The sequence below is a fragment of the Schistocerca serialis genome, chromosome 4 (genome assembly GCF_023864345.2).
Source record: "Schistocerca serialis cubense isolate TAMUIC-IGC-003099 chromosome 4, iqSchSeri2.2, whole genome shotgun sequence".
Classification (NCBI taxonomy): Eukaryota; Metazoa; Arthropoda; class Insecta; order Orthoptera; family Acrididae; genus Schistocerca; species Schistocerca serialis.
Window position 1 is genome coordinate 442603896 of NC_064641.1, and position 19888 is coordinate 442623783.

The 19888-nt window shown below is 43.0% G+C and overlaps 1 protein-coding gene across 1 annotated transcript in view; it reads right to left on the minus strand.

The window, feature by feature from the left end:
• LOC126475064 (peptidoglycan-recognition protein 1-like) overlaps positions 1-17096 on the minus strand; it is a 74773-nt gene extending 57677 nt beyond the window's left edge. The window contains exon 1 of the mRNA XM_050102624.1: positions 17019-17096. Coding sequence (XP_049958581.1) covers position 17019 — 1 coding nt within the window. The 5' untranslated portion in view covers positions 17020-17096. The remainder of the gene's footprint in view (positions 1-17018) is intronic.
• Positions 17097-19888: the final 2792 nt, after the last annotated feature.

Sequence of the window (19888 nt, forward strand, 5' to 3'; positions counted from 1 at the left end):
TTTAGCATATGGACCATGCGGTTAAGCAAATCCGAGTACGAGATAGTACATCGGCCGGGAAGGTCGCACGCTAATGCTAACGGACTTAGCCGTAAGGTACACCCTATGGAATGCACAGGTATTGCCCTAAATAAGTGGAGGACAGCACAAAGTGGTAGACTCTGAGCGATTTTCTAAACAACAGCAGTTCTAAAAGAAGGACGGAGTATTGATTGTATCGAGCGACACGCAATAGACCATGGTTAGTGGTACTGCAGAGCTCCCATGACGAAGTGTTGAGGTAAGTGCATGATTCGATTTTAGCGGAACATTCAGATTGAAGAGCAAAAGAGAGGAAGGCAGCGTAGAATTATTCGTGGCTGAGGCATAGATAGGACGTGGACCTTTACATGAAAAATTATGTTCCGTGTGCTCAAAAAGCACAACTTAATCATTAGAAAATTAAACTACATAGTTTATCGGCAGCTGATGAACCATTCCAAATGGCAGGGTTGTACATCCTCTCGTTACTTTTCCGTGATAGCTATACTGGGCCAAAAAGCCACGACGGTGGCTCAGACACTTGTCAGCCAGTGGATACTTGGGTTTGGGACACCTGAAATCATAATCACGGATCAGGGCACAAATTTTTTTGTCGGAATTAATGCAGCAGCTATGAAGTTTGTTGCGCGATTAATTATGGAATAGATCATTGCACCCTCAAGCTGACGGTTGCACGGAATAAGTCCACAGGCCCATTGCGAATATGTAGAGTTCTTACATAAATACTCAGCATAACGATTAGGACGTCCTATTAATATACGTCGACACAGCACACAACTCGTAAGTTCAGCAGAGATCAGGATTATCCCGTATGAAGTAATGTTTGAGCGCAAGGTGCCATCGCCCTTTGAGTTTGCAGAGCCCCGCCTCACGGAAACATCTCGTCAGTGAAGGATTTCGCTGGGAGAGTGAGACTTACATCGGCGCAAATAACAAAAATGAATACGAAAGCCTTAGAGAAACAGGAAAGGGGGATGATGTGAAACCAATGTTAACCTTATTACCACGTGGGTCATTGGGTTATGTTAGAGATTTCTTATGTGCCGAAGGGGAAAACGAAGACATTTGTTTCCCTGTATAATGATCTTTACCAGGTAATAGAGATGATATCTCCGGTTAACATTAAATTGCACCTCCCCCCACTCCCACTCCCTCTCCCCTCAATAGTCCACGTAAGCCGAATGCGACCGTTTAAGGCGGATATGGACAATTTGCCTAGTGTGACCACCTGTTTCCGCAGAAAGGGAAAGGGGGGGGGGGAGAAAAGAAGGACAAGGAAGAGAAAAAGGTAAAAAGCAAAGCGAAGGAAACAGGATAATACGGTGAATCACATTAGGATTTTCTTTCCCCTCAGGATGCACATACCTACTCCAGGATGGGAGAATATGGAAGCAGCATCTACGAGAGCATTCGGTCCATGAAGGAAGGATGGAGCATGGAGCCTTATCGTGTTAGGCCTATCGTACTAAGACTGTGTGGCCGAAGCGGCTAAGGTACGTGCCGTGTCGGGAGGTGTGGTGTTTTCCAAAAAGACGGTCGTGATTATGTCGAATCACCGGTGAGTATTAAGGCTAAATTACAGTCTTTGGGCGGTCGGGAACGGTATTCGGAGACTGGAAGAAACGTCTCGGAAATTGTACAGCTTGATGAGTAATCAGTTAGCGACCGCTACAAAAGGAAGAGTGTTACAATCGGAGTTTATAAAACCAAAGATGTAACGACGGACTACGGAATTGATGCCGTCGGTTTGACGGAAAAGAGGATGGCTGGACGCAGGTGGTAGGATCCTAAAGACAGTGTTCGGTATAGCCATTGTGGATGAAAAACTAACTTCAATAATGCATTAAAGGAAGTTTGGAAGAAGCCGGAAAGCAATCAGAAGGCAGTGAATGTGCACGCAACCCAGCTCGCCATTTCGGAAAACGATGTGCTGAACAACACTCGGCAGCTTCATAAGTGGCCGCTACTTTAATGTCTCATATTAGTTCATCTGGAAGAAACACCAATCGGTACTCGCTTGTTATTCGTGATCGCTTGGATAATAGTGATGCATAGTTAATGATCACGCCATTACTACGCAATCTTGTTGACAGCTTGACGTATTCTCGTATTGAAATTGCAGAGTTGCAGGAAGCACTGTTGCATGCCACGCACAGGCACCTTACACCAGTTCTACTACCACTGGAACAACTGCAAACGTTTCTGAAAGAAATCCAGACCGTTGTGCCAGCGCCTTTGGGACTTATTGAACCGGCAAGGGAGGACTATTTGGCTGTGTATTGTCGCATAGCAAGCCAACAGAGATTTACTGACCTGGAATTTAGCATACAAATACCACTAATTTGTAGGGAGTGCTACTTGGAGTGCTATGTAGTATATGCGTACCCAGTTATGTGGAAGTGTTTGCGGAAGTACGTCCGATTAAAGTTGCAGGACATCTTACTAGTGGCACCAGACAGATACAGTCATCTATTAACGTCTACACAAAGTTGTTACGCTATCACACCAGAATAGTTACCATCTGCCCTTCGAAGTTAGTCATACAGTTCTAAAGTCTTGCGAGTCCGCGTTGATTTGTTCTGAGAAGGGGATCACGGAATGCCCTAAAGAAGTATCGCCGGAGGAGGGGTAATACTTCCAGCAGGTAGGACAGCACTGATTATATTCGGTGACAGAGGCAGCAGTCGTTTTTTGTGCACGTTACAAGCAGGGCAAATTAGATATCACACAAAGGCTGGTTCTGCAGAATCAAGGAGGAATACTCAATGGAATTCATGGTGAGATATCTGGAGGCACTTTCCGCTTAGCAGCTACGATAACGGAAACGATAGCCGTCAGTATAACGTAGTGAACTCCCTTCCTCGGTTTTACACCCTCCGAACACATTTCATTTCTTAACGATACCATTGACGAGGACCTGCTCTCCTCTCTGGATCAGATGATAGACACCCAACATGATCACGCTACCATGGAACATTTCTTACAAGGGAACCTCCCCATCGCACCCCACTCAGATTTAGTTATAAGTTGGCACAGTGGATAGGCCTTGAAAAACTGGACACAGATCAATCGAAAAAACAGGAAGAAGTTGTGTGGAACTATGAAAAAAATTAGTAAAATATACAAACTGAGAAGTCCATGTGCAACATATGCAACATTAAGGAGATTGTAACACAAGGAGCGCCGTGGTCCCGTGGTTAGCGTGAGTAGCTGCGGAACGAGAGGTCCTTGGTTCAAGACTTGCCGTGACTGAAAATTTTACTTTCTTTATTTTCGCAAAGTTATGATCTGTCCGTTCGTTCATTGACGTCTCTGTTCACTGTAAGAAAGTTAGTGTCTGTTTTGCGACCGCACCGCAAAACCGTGCGATTAGTAGACGAAACGACGTGCCTCTCCAATGGGAACCGAAAACATTTCCTCGCAAGGTCATAGTTCAACCGACTCCTCCACAGGAAGACATCTGATATATTCTGTACGACACTGGTGACGGCATGTGTGTCACATGACAGGAATATGTTGTCGACCCACCTAACTTGTACACTTAGCGAATGGGTAAAAAGATTCTTCTACCTTGCCCGATTTAGGTTTTCTTATGGATGTGATAATCACTCCGAAAAAAGTAATAACATAAGAGTTTGTCACATAAACTGAAAATAAAAATATTTAAACTTTTCACTCGAGGGAAGACTTGAACCTAGGACCTCTCGTTGGGTAGCTGCTCTCGCTAACCACGGGACCACGGCGCTCCATGGCACCTATTGTCCTTGATGTTGCATGTCTTCGCAGGGACTTCTCAGTTTGTATATTTTACTAATTTTTTTCATAGTTCCACACAACTTCTTCCTGTTTTCTCGATTGATCTGTGTTCAGTTTTTCAAGTCCTATCCACTGTGCCAACTTATAACTAAATCTGAGGGGGGTGCGATGGGGAGGTTCCCTTGTTAGAGCAGGCGAAAAGCTATAGAGGAAAGCAGCAGTAGCAATTGGTACTCATTGGTTCATTAACATCCACTGCTTGTCTATTCCCTGTGGTGATCAAAGTTAGTACATATTTCCTGATAAAGAGAAGAGTCGCCCAAATTCTACTCCTCCTAACATTGAGCATATGGGTTCGTACCGATGAGAACGGCACCCCCTCCCCACCATCTCTCCCCATAAGGCTGTGTAATGAATGAACAATCATGAACCAAGTGTGTTGAAGGACCATAATGAACAATGGTGTATAAGAGGGGGAACTGTGATGTAATTATTCATGGCTAGGCACGGTATGTAGTTTGAAAGGAAGTGAGTCATGTAAATGTGGTAGAAGTCCAGTACTGATAGAGATTTCAAATAATAGTGTAAATAGATTTAGAGGCAGAATGCGAGGATACATTCTTTCCCTAGAAAGGAGAAATGTAGAGGGTCGAATGATTAGAGCAATTAAACTAGTGAAAGGTAGTAGTTTTACGGTAACGAAGTTAGTTAAAACGTGAAGGAGTATAGGCAGCAGAAGTCGTATGTGTGTCACATTCTGCTGCGTAGCTCAGTGGTATGGAACCGGGACGCAAGTGGGTCGGCGGAGCGCCGAGTTAAGCAACACGACGGTGGACACTGTGTCACTGACCATTAGAGGAGACGACAAGAAGCAGCTCGTCGCACGCCAGGTGTCAACATCGAGAGCAGTGACCGGGTCAGTTACGCCAGCGGAGCGACACGAGAATATTCCACCGAACTACTGTGGAGGGAAAAGAACCACAAATTTCAGCGGCAGAAAGCCCTATTTGAAAACCCGAAACCAGATCACCACTGTAGTCTTCACCGCCACTATCATCGCACGCCGTCAGTAGGTAGCTGCCTGTAATGGGAGTCAACAACTGGGGTGCGTTGCGGTAACGCAGTGTCGCCATCGTCCTGGGATGCTGCCTCCGCAAACACCGTGACCGGGCCGGAGCTGGGGACCCCGGCCCGCAGACGCCAGACAGCCGCCGCCGGGGATGGTCTCTGAGACAGCGCGCCTGCAGTCGCCACAGGTGGCGTTCATGTGAGCATCTGTCGACCACTGGGTGCCGCCGAGAATATTGCTAGCAGGAGCAAACCCCGCCCAGACGGCAAACAACCAATGCACTGCATTTGATCAATAAATGTTATTATTCTGTCATTAAGAGCCAGCCGTGGACACTGCCCCACCATCCTCTTCTTCAAGCCCAGCAGAAAGCCCATGTTCGAATCCGGCAAAGGGCAATGGGGTCCCATGGGAGCATTGGACACAATGACGACAATTACTCTTAGCATCCAGCCCTAAAATAAATCCTTACTTTCAATAGTACAAATGTATTTTCGTGAAATATTTGGCATCGTGCCTCAAGTGACTAACAGTTGTGGTTATTAACATTTTGGAAATGCAATTCCTCGAAATTATCAAACTTGCGACTATTCATTCAGCCCTTTTTTCGCATACTACGGATGTCCCGAGTTATGGCTTATTTAGTGGAGAACGAAATGGAAATATCTGTACTGCTTAGTGATCATCGATGTCGACATTGGTAGCTTTGTGGATAAGGGAGCAGATATGCAAACGATACTTAGCGAATGGATCCAAATTGTGCTTTTGCTGTTCCATGATGCATTTAAGTGGCTACCATTCAGTAATGCGTCAACGAAAGCAAGAAAAACAGACTCGCGGATGCTAGAAATCATATTTACCTCCAGAAGCAGCGCATCCACCATGTTTACATGCCTACCAGGTGGACCACTGACCATCCGTAATCTTTTGTGTCTTTAGTCCATAAGACACTGCGGAGTGGTTTGCAGTTACTCATATTGCTTTGACGATGCTCGCCTTACTAGCCATAATGGGGAAACGCTGATGTCTCTAACCATCAATACTGAAAGTAACAAACAGCACGTTGAGAGCCCCATATTACCAATTTTGTCAGCCAGGAAGTGGGAGAAGGTCTGTTTATATAGGACAAAGAATGGATCTGAGCACTATGGGACTTAACTGCTGAGGTCATCAGTCCCCTAGAACTTAGAACTACTTAAACCTAACTAACCTAAGGACATCACACACATCCGTGCCCGAAGCAGGATTCGAACCTGCGACCGTAGCGGTCGCGCGGTTCCAAACTGTAGCGCCTAGAACCGCTCGGCCACCCTGGCCGGCTATATAGGACAGAAATAGAGTAAAAAGGTATTTCGATTGATACGTTTCCCCATTCAACGTATGAAATATCGTTCACAGAGAGGTATATGAGTCAACGCAGAACGTTGGACCACATGCTATACACCATGAACCGTAGCGTACCATCTATTCTCCACCGGATGGCCAATTTCTGGTGGAAGTTTTCTCATGACACGAGCAGTCAAACTGGCCACTTTTTCATTGTTCTCACTTTGAATCTCTGCTCCGTTCTTATTTGAACGAGTAATGGAAGCTCTCAAAATTTTAGTAGGATATCGAAAAAGAAATGTTCAAATGTGTGTGAAATCTTATGGGACTAAACTGCTAAAGTCATCAGTCCCTAAGCTTACACACTACTTAACCTAAATTATCCTAAGGACAAACACACACACACCCATGCCCGAAGGAGGACTCGAACCTCCGGCGGGAGGGACCGCGCAATCGGAGACATGGCGCCTCTTAACAGCGCGGTCACTCCGCGCGGCAGTCAGTGAATTACGACGTTGACCTGTATCTATTATTGTATTCCTTGGTTTTTGTTTAAAAACTGCTAACGCCACTTGATTGTCCTCGATAGCTCGCCTTTATCATCTGGCGTCCTGCCAGAGTATTTTATCTTCAAATGAAACACATTTCATGTCTGGTACCGCTAATTAGTAAATGATACAAGAGGAATTCTCTAACAAACCAGAGGGTCATTCTTTCATTTACGTATCACCTCGCTATCAAAATGGTCGTAATATGATGTTCAAGATTAATTATAATGTTAGCTTTGTTCACATATACTGAATTATAGTTTAATTTATGCGATGGTCCATAAATCACTAAATTAAATGCACGTTTCTTGTCTAAATTACTATTGCCTGAAATCATTATTTGTATCATAAATCAACAAAACTACACCTCCTTTTCCATGTTTCGCAAAATTTTTCTACATGACCTGGGTTTCAAGTTACAAACACATTTTGCAGTGTTATTATTTCAAATACGTTGTTCATGTATTTGTGGTATTAAGAAACACACTCCAGCACCATTTACAGACCTCAATCCCACGTCCCGGGCTTAGGGTCGTATTGTAATCAGGAAATCGATCGAAGTGTTAGGTGTTCCAGATCAGCTGCCGAATCAGCGTTTTTGATTTTCTTTTCTTCTTTTTTGATTGAGGGGGCAAAAACAACTGAGGTCAGAAGAGTCCATGTCATATTCTCAGAACATTAATGAAAAAAAAAGTCAAAAGCGACTGCAGGATAAGCTCAATCGATGGAAGGAAAGATAGCTAAGAATGTGGACTTCCTCTTAGAGAAAGGTCTACAAAATACGCCACAGAGACAGTGGAGGTCCCGAACCAAAGATTAAATGACCTTTGCCATATTGCTGTCACGGATAAAAAGTAAAAGGAGGTCGACAGTCCACACGTCGCTAGCTAAAACGGCCGGTAAACCACACGCTACAGACTGGAACGTAAGTGTTTAAAAAAAGGTATTCGGTCAATAAATGGCGAACCGTCAAAGGTTCACGACAATGAGCACAAAGTGGTGGGCTAGGCGAGAGGGCCAAGAGGAGGTCTACCAAGCCGCTGGGAGAGGATTAACTCCACGGAGCTTGTTCCCTTGAAGATAAGACCAGTGGTTATGCCAAAGTGACGCCATCTGCTGACAGACTACAATACGGAGATCGTGGAAAGGAATGGAAGAGTTAGCGGGCAGAGGTAAGAGAACTGCAGCCTTGGAAGCAGCATCAGCAGCCTCAATTCCTGTCAGACCATCGTGGCCAGGAACGCACATGAAAATCGCAGCGGCTCCCTCAACAGCGAGCGGCGCTGTTGATGATCGCCCTGTCTTACAATTACGTGGCGTCTGTCTTCAGTGGTCATCCAGAGGGGACCTGCTGATCACCCTAGATCGGCCAAGAATGCAGCGAGACGGCTTGGACGATGCACGGACGGGCCCGAACTGGTCGGTGCGAAGATGGTAGCTTGTAGATCATCCGCGATGACATAGACGCGGAGGAGTTCGGCGCCACTGCCTATGACGTGGTGGGTCTGAATACATGAACTTATTAGCGTATTTGTCCCCATCACCGCACCGCTCAACGCTCCTTGCCTCGTTGTGGTAATTTCAGTACCGCTTTTAGGTCGTAAGATCGGTCTCCCTGCCGTCATATGATTTTGTAACGGTGCTCAGATGTGGAATTATGTAGTGTGCCCCTCACGACACCTTGATGTGTAGCCCGAGGTGTTTGCATTTCTGCTTATACTTTCTCGATGTCGGTTGTATTGGCTGTATGGCTTGTTGACATAACGTTTGGCACATCAGTTCAGCTCTAACCTAATCTATACCGAGTTCGTCTGCAGGAACTTTAATAAAAATTTTAGACCTGTACATTAAAATTATTCTATTATGGAAATAAACAAAGAATATACCACAAATACAAAAATTTAAAAGTATCAAGGCATATTGGTGGCGCAATGCCTAACACATAAAGGGTAAGTACGAAATTTCTTGCCACACAATTTAGGAAATCTATCACATGAATTATAGAATAAACGAAGAGTTTCTCATTACAAAACATTGTGGTATGGGTGCTCTTTACAACATTATAGTCAAAGAAACTGGTACACCTGCCTAATATCCTGTAGGGCCCCTGCGAGTACGCAGAAATAGGGCAACACGACGTGGCATGGACTCGACTATTGTCTGCAGAAGTTCTGGAGGGAATTGTAACTATGAACCCTGCAGGGCTCTCCCTAAATCCGTAAGAGTACAAGTAAGTGGAGATAGCTTGCGAACAGCACGTTGAAAGGCATCCCAGATATGATCAACAGTTTTCATGTCTGGGGAGTTCGGTGGCCAGCGGAAGTGTTTAAACTCAGAAGAGTGTTCCTGGAGCCACTCTGTAGAGATTCTGGACGTGTGGGATGTCGCATTGTCCTGCTGGTATTACCCAAGTTCGTCGGATTGCACAATGGACATGAACTGATGCAGGTGATCAGACAGGACGCTTACGTACGTGTTGATATGTCGCGCGGCTGGCGCCAGTAACCCTTTATTGTGTCATCTTTGCGATAGATTTCGCTTTGGCCAGCCGCAAGTCAGTTGTCCACCGTGGGTACGGCTACTGAAATCTGCAGCGTCGAGGCAGCAGCTCTCAATATGTGGTCTGTCTGTTGCGGTGACAACACGGTCGGGAGATTGGCCCTTCTGGTGCGCAAGCTCATTGCGCGTGGTATTGATGTAGTCCTGCGGCCAGAGACGGCGGAAAGGTTTCGGGCTCCGACTCGAGCGAGGCGCAGTGTTTTGGCTTTTCTCGCCAAGCGGTGTATGTAGAGAACAAGAGTTTGCCGGAGTGTCGCCTGGCATTAACCGTTCGCCTCGGCGTATGGTGTGTGTTCAACTTAAACAGGTGAAATTATGTGCTTATATATAATTGTTAATGGTTAATTAATGTTGTTTTCAGTAACGAGTGTGATAATCAAAGTTATGTTACACGTGATACGGTACGGAGCCTCGACTTTCCGCCTTAGTTTCCTACCACCTTATTACGGATCTGCAGCTGTACGCATGGAAACCAGTTGAGTTCCTCCTTATCGAGTGATGGTGCGGAGGGGCGGGTTTTGGAACTCGTCGTACTGTTCAAATTCAAAGTCCACCTAGCTCAGTACGGCGTCCGCTCACTGTCCCTCTACTCTGCAGGAGTAGATACAAGACGATGAAGAAGCAGCATTGAAGAAAAACGTCGCCTAATGTCTGCCCTGCAAAGTCCGCCTAAACTCTAGTAGCAGTTCTTGTATTGTGATTTAACATAATTTCGGGTGGTAATGCGGTGCGTTTCGACTGAAATAGGTGTCCTAATATTTTCAGACTAGTAATGTTTATTGCTGAATAACACAAATTTATGCTCTACCAAGTCCATATTTATTTAAAAACTATTATATCACCTTTAGTTCTCATTCATACCACAATCTTCACACGCAAAGCAGCCAGAAGTTTGCACAAGTCCGACCTGATTCACTACGCGGTCTCACAGTCACTGATCTGTTACTCTGAGTTTTACATTCAGCCTTTTTCAGTGGTCTTTATAACAAAAGATGCTCGCCAAATATTCTGTAATTAGTACCGAATACGCCACGCAGAATTTTCACACAGGCCGAAAGTTCACACGTGGCTAACTTTCCAACAAGACAATTCCAAAATTCCCAAAACTGTCCGTAAATGCAACTGCTATTAAGGCCACCAAATTTGGACGCGAGAAGCCAACAATTTATTTTACACATAATAAAAACGGAAGCGTTCAACATAACCTGCACGTCCGATAGCTGACTAGTGACTCCATTCTTCCAGCCTCATTCACAGTATAACTATTAGCTAACGAGCTGGAACCGTCTCAGTTCCGATTGGCTGACCATACTGGTTGCCAACCAGAATGCTCGTTCATGATCATACTCACGCCAAAACTGGCCCGTACCAATACTTACACACAGACGCATTTGCATCAGTCTGACATACAAATGTTATAGTAATGTTTAATAAACGAAAACGTAAAAACAATAATTCTGGAAATATTCTTTAGATACAGATTTTACTCCAGCTGACTTTCTGGCGTCTCTGTTACAATAGCAATCACACCTAGACTTACGTCATCAGCGAAGTGGGGAAATACCCTAGGACCATTTTCCCACGACAGGCTTTTGTAACTCTTGCAGGTTACTTAAGACGGTATATAATGCAACATTAAAATTTGATGAATGTCCCACGTACACACTCTCATTTACTCACATTTACTCCCACAACAATATTAGAAACAAATAATAATTTTGTGTAGTTTTTGTATTACGAAAAGAAAAAATATATAAATTTTTAATATGAAAATCTCCATTAATTAATCCAGCACACTGAGAGTTCTGTTTATGTTTTTTAAATGATACCAAAGGTTAAACTGTTATAGTTCCTAACTGAATTTAATTCCTTACGTGTCGGTTTTTAACTTTTTAAATAATTTTTCTCTACCTCTTAAACTATGATAGTTACAATGTTGAAATTTTTATACAGTTTCCTCCTGAATAACAAAAGGTAGTGTGCCGATTTTGGAAATGATTGAATAATATTTAATATCGTTTATTTAGGTTCTTATAGGTGGTGAATGTACGCTGAAGTAAGAGACACTGACAAGGGAACCTCCCCATCGCACCCCCGTCAGATTTAGTTATAATTTGGCACAGTGGATACGCCTTGAAAAACTGAACACAGATCAGTCGAGAAAACAGGAAGAAGTTGTGTGGAACTATGAAAAAATAAGCAAAATATACAAACTGAGTAGTCCATGCGCAACATATGCAACATCAAGGATAATCTCGGAGTAGGAGCGCCGTGGTTCCGTGGTTAGCGTGAGCAGCTGCGGAATGAGAGGTCCATGATTGAAGTCTACCCTCGAGCGAAAAGTTTACTTACTTTATTTTTGCAAAGTTATGATCTGTCCGTTCGTTCATTGACGTCTCTGTTCACTGTAATAAGTTTAGTGTCTGTGTTTTGCGACCGCACCGCAAAACCGTGCGATTAGTAGACGAAAGGACGTGCCTCTCCAATGGGAACCGAAAACATTTGATCCAGGAAAACACGTCTGATATATTCTATACGACACTGGTGACGGCATGTGCGTCACATTACAGGAATATGTTGTCCCTAAATTGCACACTTGGCGAATGGGTAAAAAGATTCTTCTACCTTGCCCGATTTAGGTTTTCTTGTGGATGTGATAATCACTGCCAAAAGTGATGAAAACATAAGAGTGTGTCACATAAACTGCAACGAATGAATGCAACAGTTTCACAGACGCACAGTTTTCTCTGTGCTCTGTCAAAACATATGTTTTTAACGTTTTCAATTTTTTCCGTGTGTAGGCAGTCAAATCCTGCATATGTCCAAGCAAATCTGAACATGTCCTGGAATTTTGGAGAGCGAAATTGATTATGTGTGAGTGCCTGAACTCTGATACTTGTCCGAAAATAAAAATTTGAACTTTTCACTGGAGGGAAAACTTGAACTTACGACCTCTTGTTCCGCAACTGCTCACGCTAACCACGGGACCACGGCGCTCCTGTGCCCATATTATCCTTGATGTTACATATATTGTCCATGGACTACTCAGTTCGTATATTTTGCTTAGTTTTTCACAGTTCCACACAACTTCTTCCTGTTTTCTCGATTGATCTGTGTTCAGATCTTCAAGGCCTATCCACTGCGCCAAATTATAACTAAATCTGAGGGGGGTGCGATGGGGAGGTTCCCTTGTGAGTAGCTTTCCAATGGCAGGCAGTGCTACGTGCACGTTTGTCTCCCGGATAGGCCGCTAGATGTCAGCCCCCAAAGTTACATGCACCAAGCTATCCTAAAACAACGTTCGCTCGGAACAACTTACAATGCTACAATCGTATATCTAAAATTTTTGTAATCTTGGTGATGAAGTGCCAAAATTTGCACCTTAATTAACGAGAAACGAAATACTTCGTTGTATGAAACATCAGATTCCATGAAAGTATAGTTTTGGTGGCTATTGCCCGTTTAAGGCAATACTCACCTGTTGTTATTACGTTTCAAGGAACAACCTTAGTTAAGGTGTTTAAATGAAATATTAAGGGTTGAGTTCGAAAAATGAAAAAAAAAACTGACGAACTTTCCTGTCTTAATGCTATTTTTTATTCTTTTATGTAATTTGAAGCCCGCACCTCGTGGTCGTGCGGTAGCGTTCTTGCTTCCCACGCCCGGGTTCCCGGGTTCGATTCCCGGCGGGGTCAGGGATTTTCTCTGCCTCGTGATGGCTGGGTGTTGTGTGCTGTCCTTAGGTTAGTTAAGTTTAAGTATTTCTAAGTTATAGGGGACTTATGACCACAGCAGTTGAGTCCCATAGTGCTCAGAACCATTTGAACTATTTTTTGAACGTTTGTAATTTGAATGTGCAGTTGCAAGTGTGCTGTTGTAGTTGATTTATGCTTCAGTTGAGCGGAGCGCACCCCCCTCTCCCCCTTCACTTTTCCTCTCCTTCCCCCCCCTTTTTTCCCGTCATATGACCAGTTTCCCCCCCACCTGCTCTCGGGTGTGGTATGTCCTATTTGTGCCAACTTTTTAGTGCAGTGTTTAAGTGAGTGTTCAGTGTTGTGCGTCTTTCCGCAGTGTTTCGAACAGAAATCATACTGTCGCTTGGTGTGCATTTTATATCCCTTGCGAACAGAACCCAGACTGTCGCCGTGTTTTTTAATTGTCTGTCTATTATTTTACTGCTTCCTGTGTGTTTTATTTGCATCATCAACCCTATGTTTTATGTTTCAAGCTCCAGAATTTTTCTGCCATTTTACCTTTAAGTCACCGATTTTATCGCCAACTGTTATTATTTTTTATTATCTTCATCTTTTTAAACCAAATTCTGTAGGCTGAAGAGCGGCGTAATAAGCTGCTGGCAGCCCGCCCCCTTTAGGGGGAATCGAAACTCGATAAAGGAAAAAAAAGAAAAAAAGCGGAGCGCAGTGTATTTCCTCCGGGACGGTGGGAGGTGGCATCGGGGCTTGACGACTTGGCCGTTGCCAGTGGAACTGTGTTTCTTTAGACCGGGCTCCATGTTCCTGGCCTTCTGTCTTGATCTCGTTCTTGAGTATAGCTGTTCCTTGTTCCTGGTTCTGTTAGATCGTTAAGCTTTGTAGTTCGTTCCTTCGCTGCCTTGGTGGGTGCCCCTTTCGCTCGAAATGTGAATTTAAACTTGTAAAATTGGGTCATTCTGTAATTAGTGCCCGATCAGATTGCTGGAAGCTCCGCCTTATTAACTCTGTATTCCCTTATCAGCCATTTTTATCACATTTGTACCTTGTATGCTGATTGTGAAGTTTAATTCTTATAAAAGAGTGTTTCAGGTGCATATGTTCTCTGAGAAAGTTTAGATGCCGATGCGCTGTTTGTATTAATTGTTTGTTTTTTAATTAGTGCCTACCGGTACTGGCACTACTTGGATTATTCCTTAGTCAGAAGTTCGTGTGCCTGGTGTCTTCATTGCCGAGCGTTGTAAAGTCTTAGTTGTCTTATTGTTACTTGTGTGCATTATGTTATGCATTAGTGTTATATCTTGGTATTAATTTATATTGCGAAAGAGAAGTCTCTGTACTGGACAGCCTTGCGGGTTCAGAGTTTGACAAGTTTTGATTGTATGAAGTATTTACATCAACAGAAATTTTCTTAATGTTTTATGCATTTGTTATGCAGATTTCAACAGGGTTCTACTGCTTCCTGTCGTATTACTGGACGCAAATAGCACGTCCCACGTGTCACCTGTCACAGTCGTATCTAAAAGAATCAGGGGTTCCATATAACTCCAACTGCACACACCCCTCATCATTACAGAACCTCCACCAGCTTGAACAGTACCCTTCTGACTTGCAGGGTCCATGGAGTCATGAGTTGTCTCCATGCCCGTACACGTCCATCCACTTGATACAATTTGAAATGGGACTCGTCCGACCAGGCAACATGTTTCGTCATCATCAGTCCAAAGTCGGTGTTGACGGGCCAAGGCGAGGAGTAAAGCCTTATATCGTGCAGTCATCAAGGGTACACGAGCGGACCTTCTGCTCCGAAAGCTCATTTCAATGATGTTTCGTTCAATGACTTTCACGCTGGCACTTGTTGATGGCCCAGCACTGAAATCTGCTGCAAATTTCCGAAAGGGTTGTACTTCTGCCACGTTGAACGATTCTCTTCAGTCGCTATTGGTCCCGCTCATGAAGGATCTTTTTCCGGCCGCAGCGATGTTGGAGATTCGGTGATTTACCGGATTTCTAATATTCACGGTGCATTCGTGAAATGGTCGTATGGGAAAATCCCCAGTTCATCGTTACCTCGGAGATGCTGTGTCCCATCGCTCATGTGTCGACTATAACACCAATTTCAAACTCACTTAAATTTTGATAACCTGCCATTTTTACCTGCCATTGTTACAGCAGTAACCGATCTAACAAATGCGCTAGACACTTGTGTCTTCTATAGGCGTTGCCGACTTCAGCGCCAGATTCTGCATGTTTACATATCTCTGTATTTGAATGTGGATGGCTGTACCAGTTTCTTTCCCGCTTCAGTGTAGAAAGTGAAGGTTGTTTCAGTTGCTTTAGCAGTATTTGCCAATTTAGTTAATGGTACAAATTATATGTCTGAGAACCATAGAATCAGCGGGAGGTAACAGGAACGAACTTAAAGCAAAGTTGATTCAGCTCTGCGTACAGCCCAGTCTTCCGATAGGTCACCAGTGGGGATCCAGTTCTAGCATAAAACAAAAAGCCCAGTTTACGTGACACCATTAAATTTTTCTTCTCCATTTTGCTATAAATTCACATGACCTTGGTTTCTTATTGCAAAGCACATGGCTGCAGGAGTAGTACGACGAGACCCATTTAAGGACACAGTATAACAATACTCTTTTCACTTCCTTCATTTACCTCAACATAGAAGCATAATAGCATGGCACACTGGTATCAATACAGATATTATAGACTACAGTAACTTGTTCTTATCGGAAAACTTTACTTAAATCAAATGCGATAGTAAAAGGGAAAACTGAAACTGACAATATATTAAATTTATAAATTGGAGGCACTGGCAGTCAGCCTGTGAAATATAACACACATAATAATTAACAGCATAAATTACTAAGAAAAATTGAATGTTTATTTATGAATTCCTCAACGTTAAACAAGAACGCTCCTAGGCACCGCTTGCGAAATTATGTCTCAACTGAACTGAAACTTCAGATTCAGATATCGCAATTCCATAAAAAAATAAAAACCTCAAAACCATGCAACTAATCCCTTTGTCAAGGGATTTGCAATTTTACAGCATTTAAACAAACTTATTGTAGAGAAAAATAGAAAAAGGAACAAAATCCTTCAAACAGCAATTTTAGTTTACGTAATCTGCAGCGTGATGAGCCTAGTAGAATCAGTACCCTCAACTTCCTCTTTCTTAAGAATAGCATTATTTACAACAATTTTATTTAAAGAAAACACTTTGTCATCGAGTTTGTGTTGTTGCACTACGGCACCACTGAGAGAGCGTAGGCCCCATTGACTGCGTGCAACGGCGGAAGCACCTAAGTCAGCGTTGGACACGACACAGACAAACAAGTTGCACTCTACAACATACGAAAAAAAAAAATTATAACCAATCGTTGTGGCTCTTGTGAAGCCATGGGCCTTTTGCGCAACGCTAATTTTAGTAAACACTGAATTAAGCGATCAGAGTAGTCAATTACTTCGGTAAATACCAAAACTCCTCCTATTGTGGCCCATATAGACCAGCTTTCTGACAAGGAGGTGAAAATTAATCATCACTAGTCGGATTCTACCTTTCCTCCTTTCCAGCATATTAGTATTAAAATACACAACTCAACTTATAGAAGCACTGGGCGTTTAAGAGGCTTAACTAACCTAAGTAACACCGAATACAGGTAACGAGCAGCAAGCAGATTTGGAATATACAGTATTTATAATGACACCTCCCAGACTGAATGAAGTTTAAGAATCACTAACAGAACTACAGGAGCTTAGCGTTTCTGACTGGCTTCACATTAAATCTTTTGAAATGTACGTGCCTGGCACGACCATAGAAAACTTATTTTAAACATACAAAAAAACTGAGTTAAATACGCATAGCAATATAGAAGGAGCAGAACTCGGGCACTGCTGAACCAGAAAGTAAAATAGCGCAATCACAACAAGGCAACAGAAAAATAGCTGCCAGAAACTTGGTATTTAGGAGCACAGAACTTAGAATGGTTCACTCACTAGAAAGGACGCCGTCTGTAACAGCAGCGAGAGGGTTGGATAGACTGCGTGATGCCACAGGACGGGACGAAGCCACACCAGGCCTAACCGCCCACTGAAAGGAACGGCTTCCACTGCGGGCGCTGGCAGCCCCAGTTCCGCTACGCCAACACGGCCTCCCACCCACGCGTCACGCCAAACCAACAGTCGGTCCCGCACTGTTCCAGGGCTGACTGCTCCTGCGACCGACATTAAAAGTCCCTCGAACCGCGCTGGAAACAGACCTGTCAGCCCGTCATAGCCCGCTCTTTTTTAAACTTCACCTGCCTAATCACGCTACGGCAAAGCAAACTAAGGTGAGGAGCCGGCATACGGTTGGCGTCAGAGATAAAGAGAAGGCGTCACCTCTCAAGCCACTTACGGCCAACGGAAGGTCATGTTAGCGTCCTCATGCTACAGCAAATGAGACATCAAATTATTAATCATACAAAAACTTCCTATACAAATATACAATATAAAACTCCCACAGAGAGCACATTCAACGATTTAGCACTTCGTTTTCGTATATTCAAACTGTGAAACACCGCAAGTTTAAAAGTGTAGTTTCACACTGTAAACACACACACACACACACACACTCACACACACACACACACACATACACACACACACACAATGTTTCACATAAAATAATCTGTCTCTAGATCTACAAGACTACTCTGCAGTTCACACTTGAGTTTCGTAGAGGATTCATCGACCCTCATTCATCCCATTTCTCTACTGTTCCACGCTCCAACAGTGCACATGATGAAAAGCAAACACTTACGTCTTTTATGCGAGTTTAGACTTACCTTAATTTATTACAATGGTCATTTCTCCCTATTTAGATAGGTATCAAAAAACTAATTTTCGCATTCGCGGCAGAAAGTTGGAGACTGAAATTCGTGAAAATATCACGGCGCAATGAAGATTTAATGTTGGTAATTTTTGCCTGACAAACATTAGTATACGTTCAATAGTAAACGTATGATGGCCAGAAGTTATCAAACAATTGTAATGTAAAAGAAATGAACCGTCGCATAGCAGCGACAAAATCTATTATTGTTTGTCTTTGCCGCTCCTGTCCGGTGGCTGTAAATCTCTATGTACACATATCGATTAATGATATAAAACGAATTCTGTTGTTTCAAATGAGGCTTTGAGCGCTTCACCTTTTACTGTTTCTGTTCCAAGAAAGGCGGATGCGGACTTGCTGCTTTCCACAATCTGTGTTTTATAATTCGTGGAATATGTTCTGTAAATGTACTAATTGTCTTCTCAATGACAGAACATATATGTTTATGTAATTAATTACGACCAGGCACCATCAAGAGGACATTAACCTCAATTATTGGCTATTGTGTGCAAAGCTTTTGTTAATACGCACCAGCTATTGTAACTGTAATATAAAACGGTATGTGGCATTAAAAAAAACCTGTGTTATATATGAAGTGTGCTTATTTAAACAAGTTATCCTTAAGTATCTCCATCTCCTCATTACTTGAATATTAATTATTTTGTATCAGTTTATCTCCAGAACTTACGATCACGCGGATGGACCGAACGCAGCATTAAGGTAGTAGGAACATTATCGTTTTACTATCATTTCTGAATCAATCCATTTTAATTGTGTAGTGTTGTTTTTCTTTTAAAGTCAGTAAATCTTTTGTTCCCTTAGTGTCGATCCGGGTATGACTGCATCCCAGTCATGAATGATAATGTTACTTTCTACCAATCTCAAATAAATTAATCTGATGCTCTTTGTCCAAAGAAAGGCCGATATTTAAAAAAATATTTTTAAGGTGAAATAGTCATTACGGTGACTTGTTACGATAAGACAAAACAATCAATCTCTGATTCTGTTGCCAGGTTACACACAAAATTTCATTATACAGGGTGATTCAAAAAGAATACCACAACTTTAAAAATGTATATTTAATGAAAGAAACATAATATAACCTTCTGTTATACATCATTACAAAGAGTATTTAAAAAGGTTTTTTTTTTCACTCAAAAACAAGTTCAGAGATGTTCAATACGGCCCCCTCCAGACACACGAGCAATATCAACCCGATATTCCAACTCATTCCACACACTCTGTAGCATATCAGGCGTAACAGTTTGGATAGCTGCTGTTATTTCTCGTTTAAAATCATCAATGGTGGCTGGGAGAGGTGGCCGAAACACCATATCCTTAACGTACTCCCACAAGAAAAAATCTCAGGGGTAAGATCAGGGCTTCTTGGAGGCCAGTGATGAAGTGCTCTGTCACGGGCTGCCTGGCGGCCGATCCATCGCCTCGGGTAGTTGACGTTCAGGTTTCATAACTAACCTTTTTCGTAGGACTCTCCATACAATTGATTGTGGAATTTGCAGCACCTCTGCTAGCTCTGCGAGTCGAATTTCCTGGGCTGCGAACAAATGCTTGCTGGATGCGTGCTACACTTTCATCACTCGTTCTCGGCCGTCCAGAACTTTTGCCTTTGCACAAAAACCCATTCTCTGGAAACTGTTTATACCAACGTTTAATACACCACCTATCAGGAGGTTTAACACCATACTTCTATCGAAATGCACGCTGAACAACTGTCGTCGATTCACTTCTGCCGTACTCAATAACACAAAAAGCTTTCTGTTGAGCGGTCGCCATCTTAGCATCAACTGACGCTGACGCCTAGTCAGCAGCGCCTCAAGCGAACAAATGTACAACAAAATGAAACTTTATAGCTCCCTTAATTCGCCGACAGATAGTGCTTAGCTCTGCCTTTTGTCGTTGCAGAGTTTTAAATTCCTAAAGTTGTGGTATTCTTTTTGAATCACCCTGTATTTTCAACACTATATTTTTTTATAAC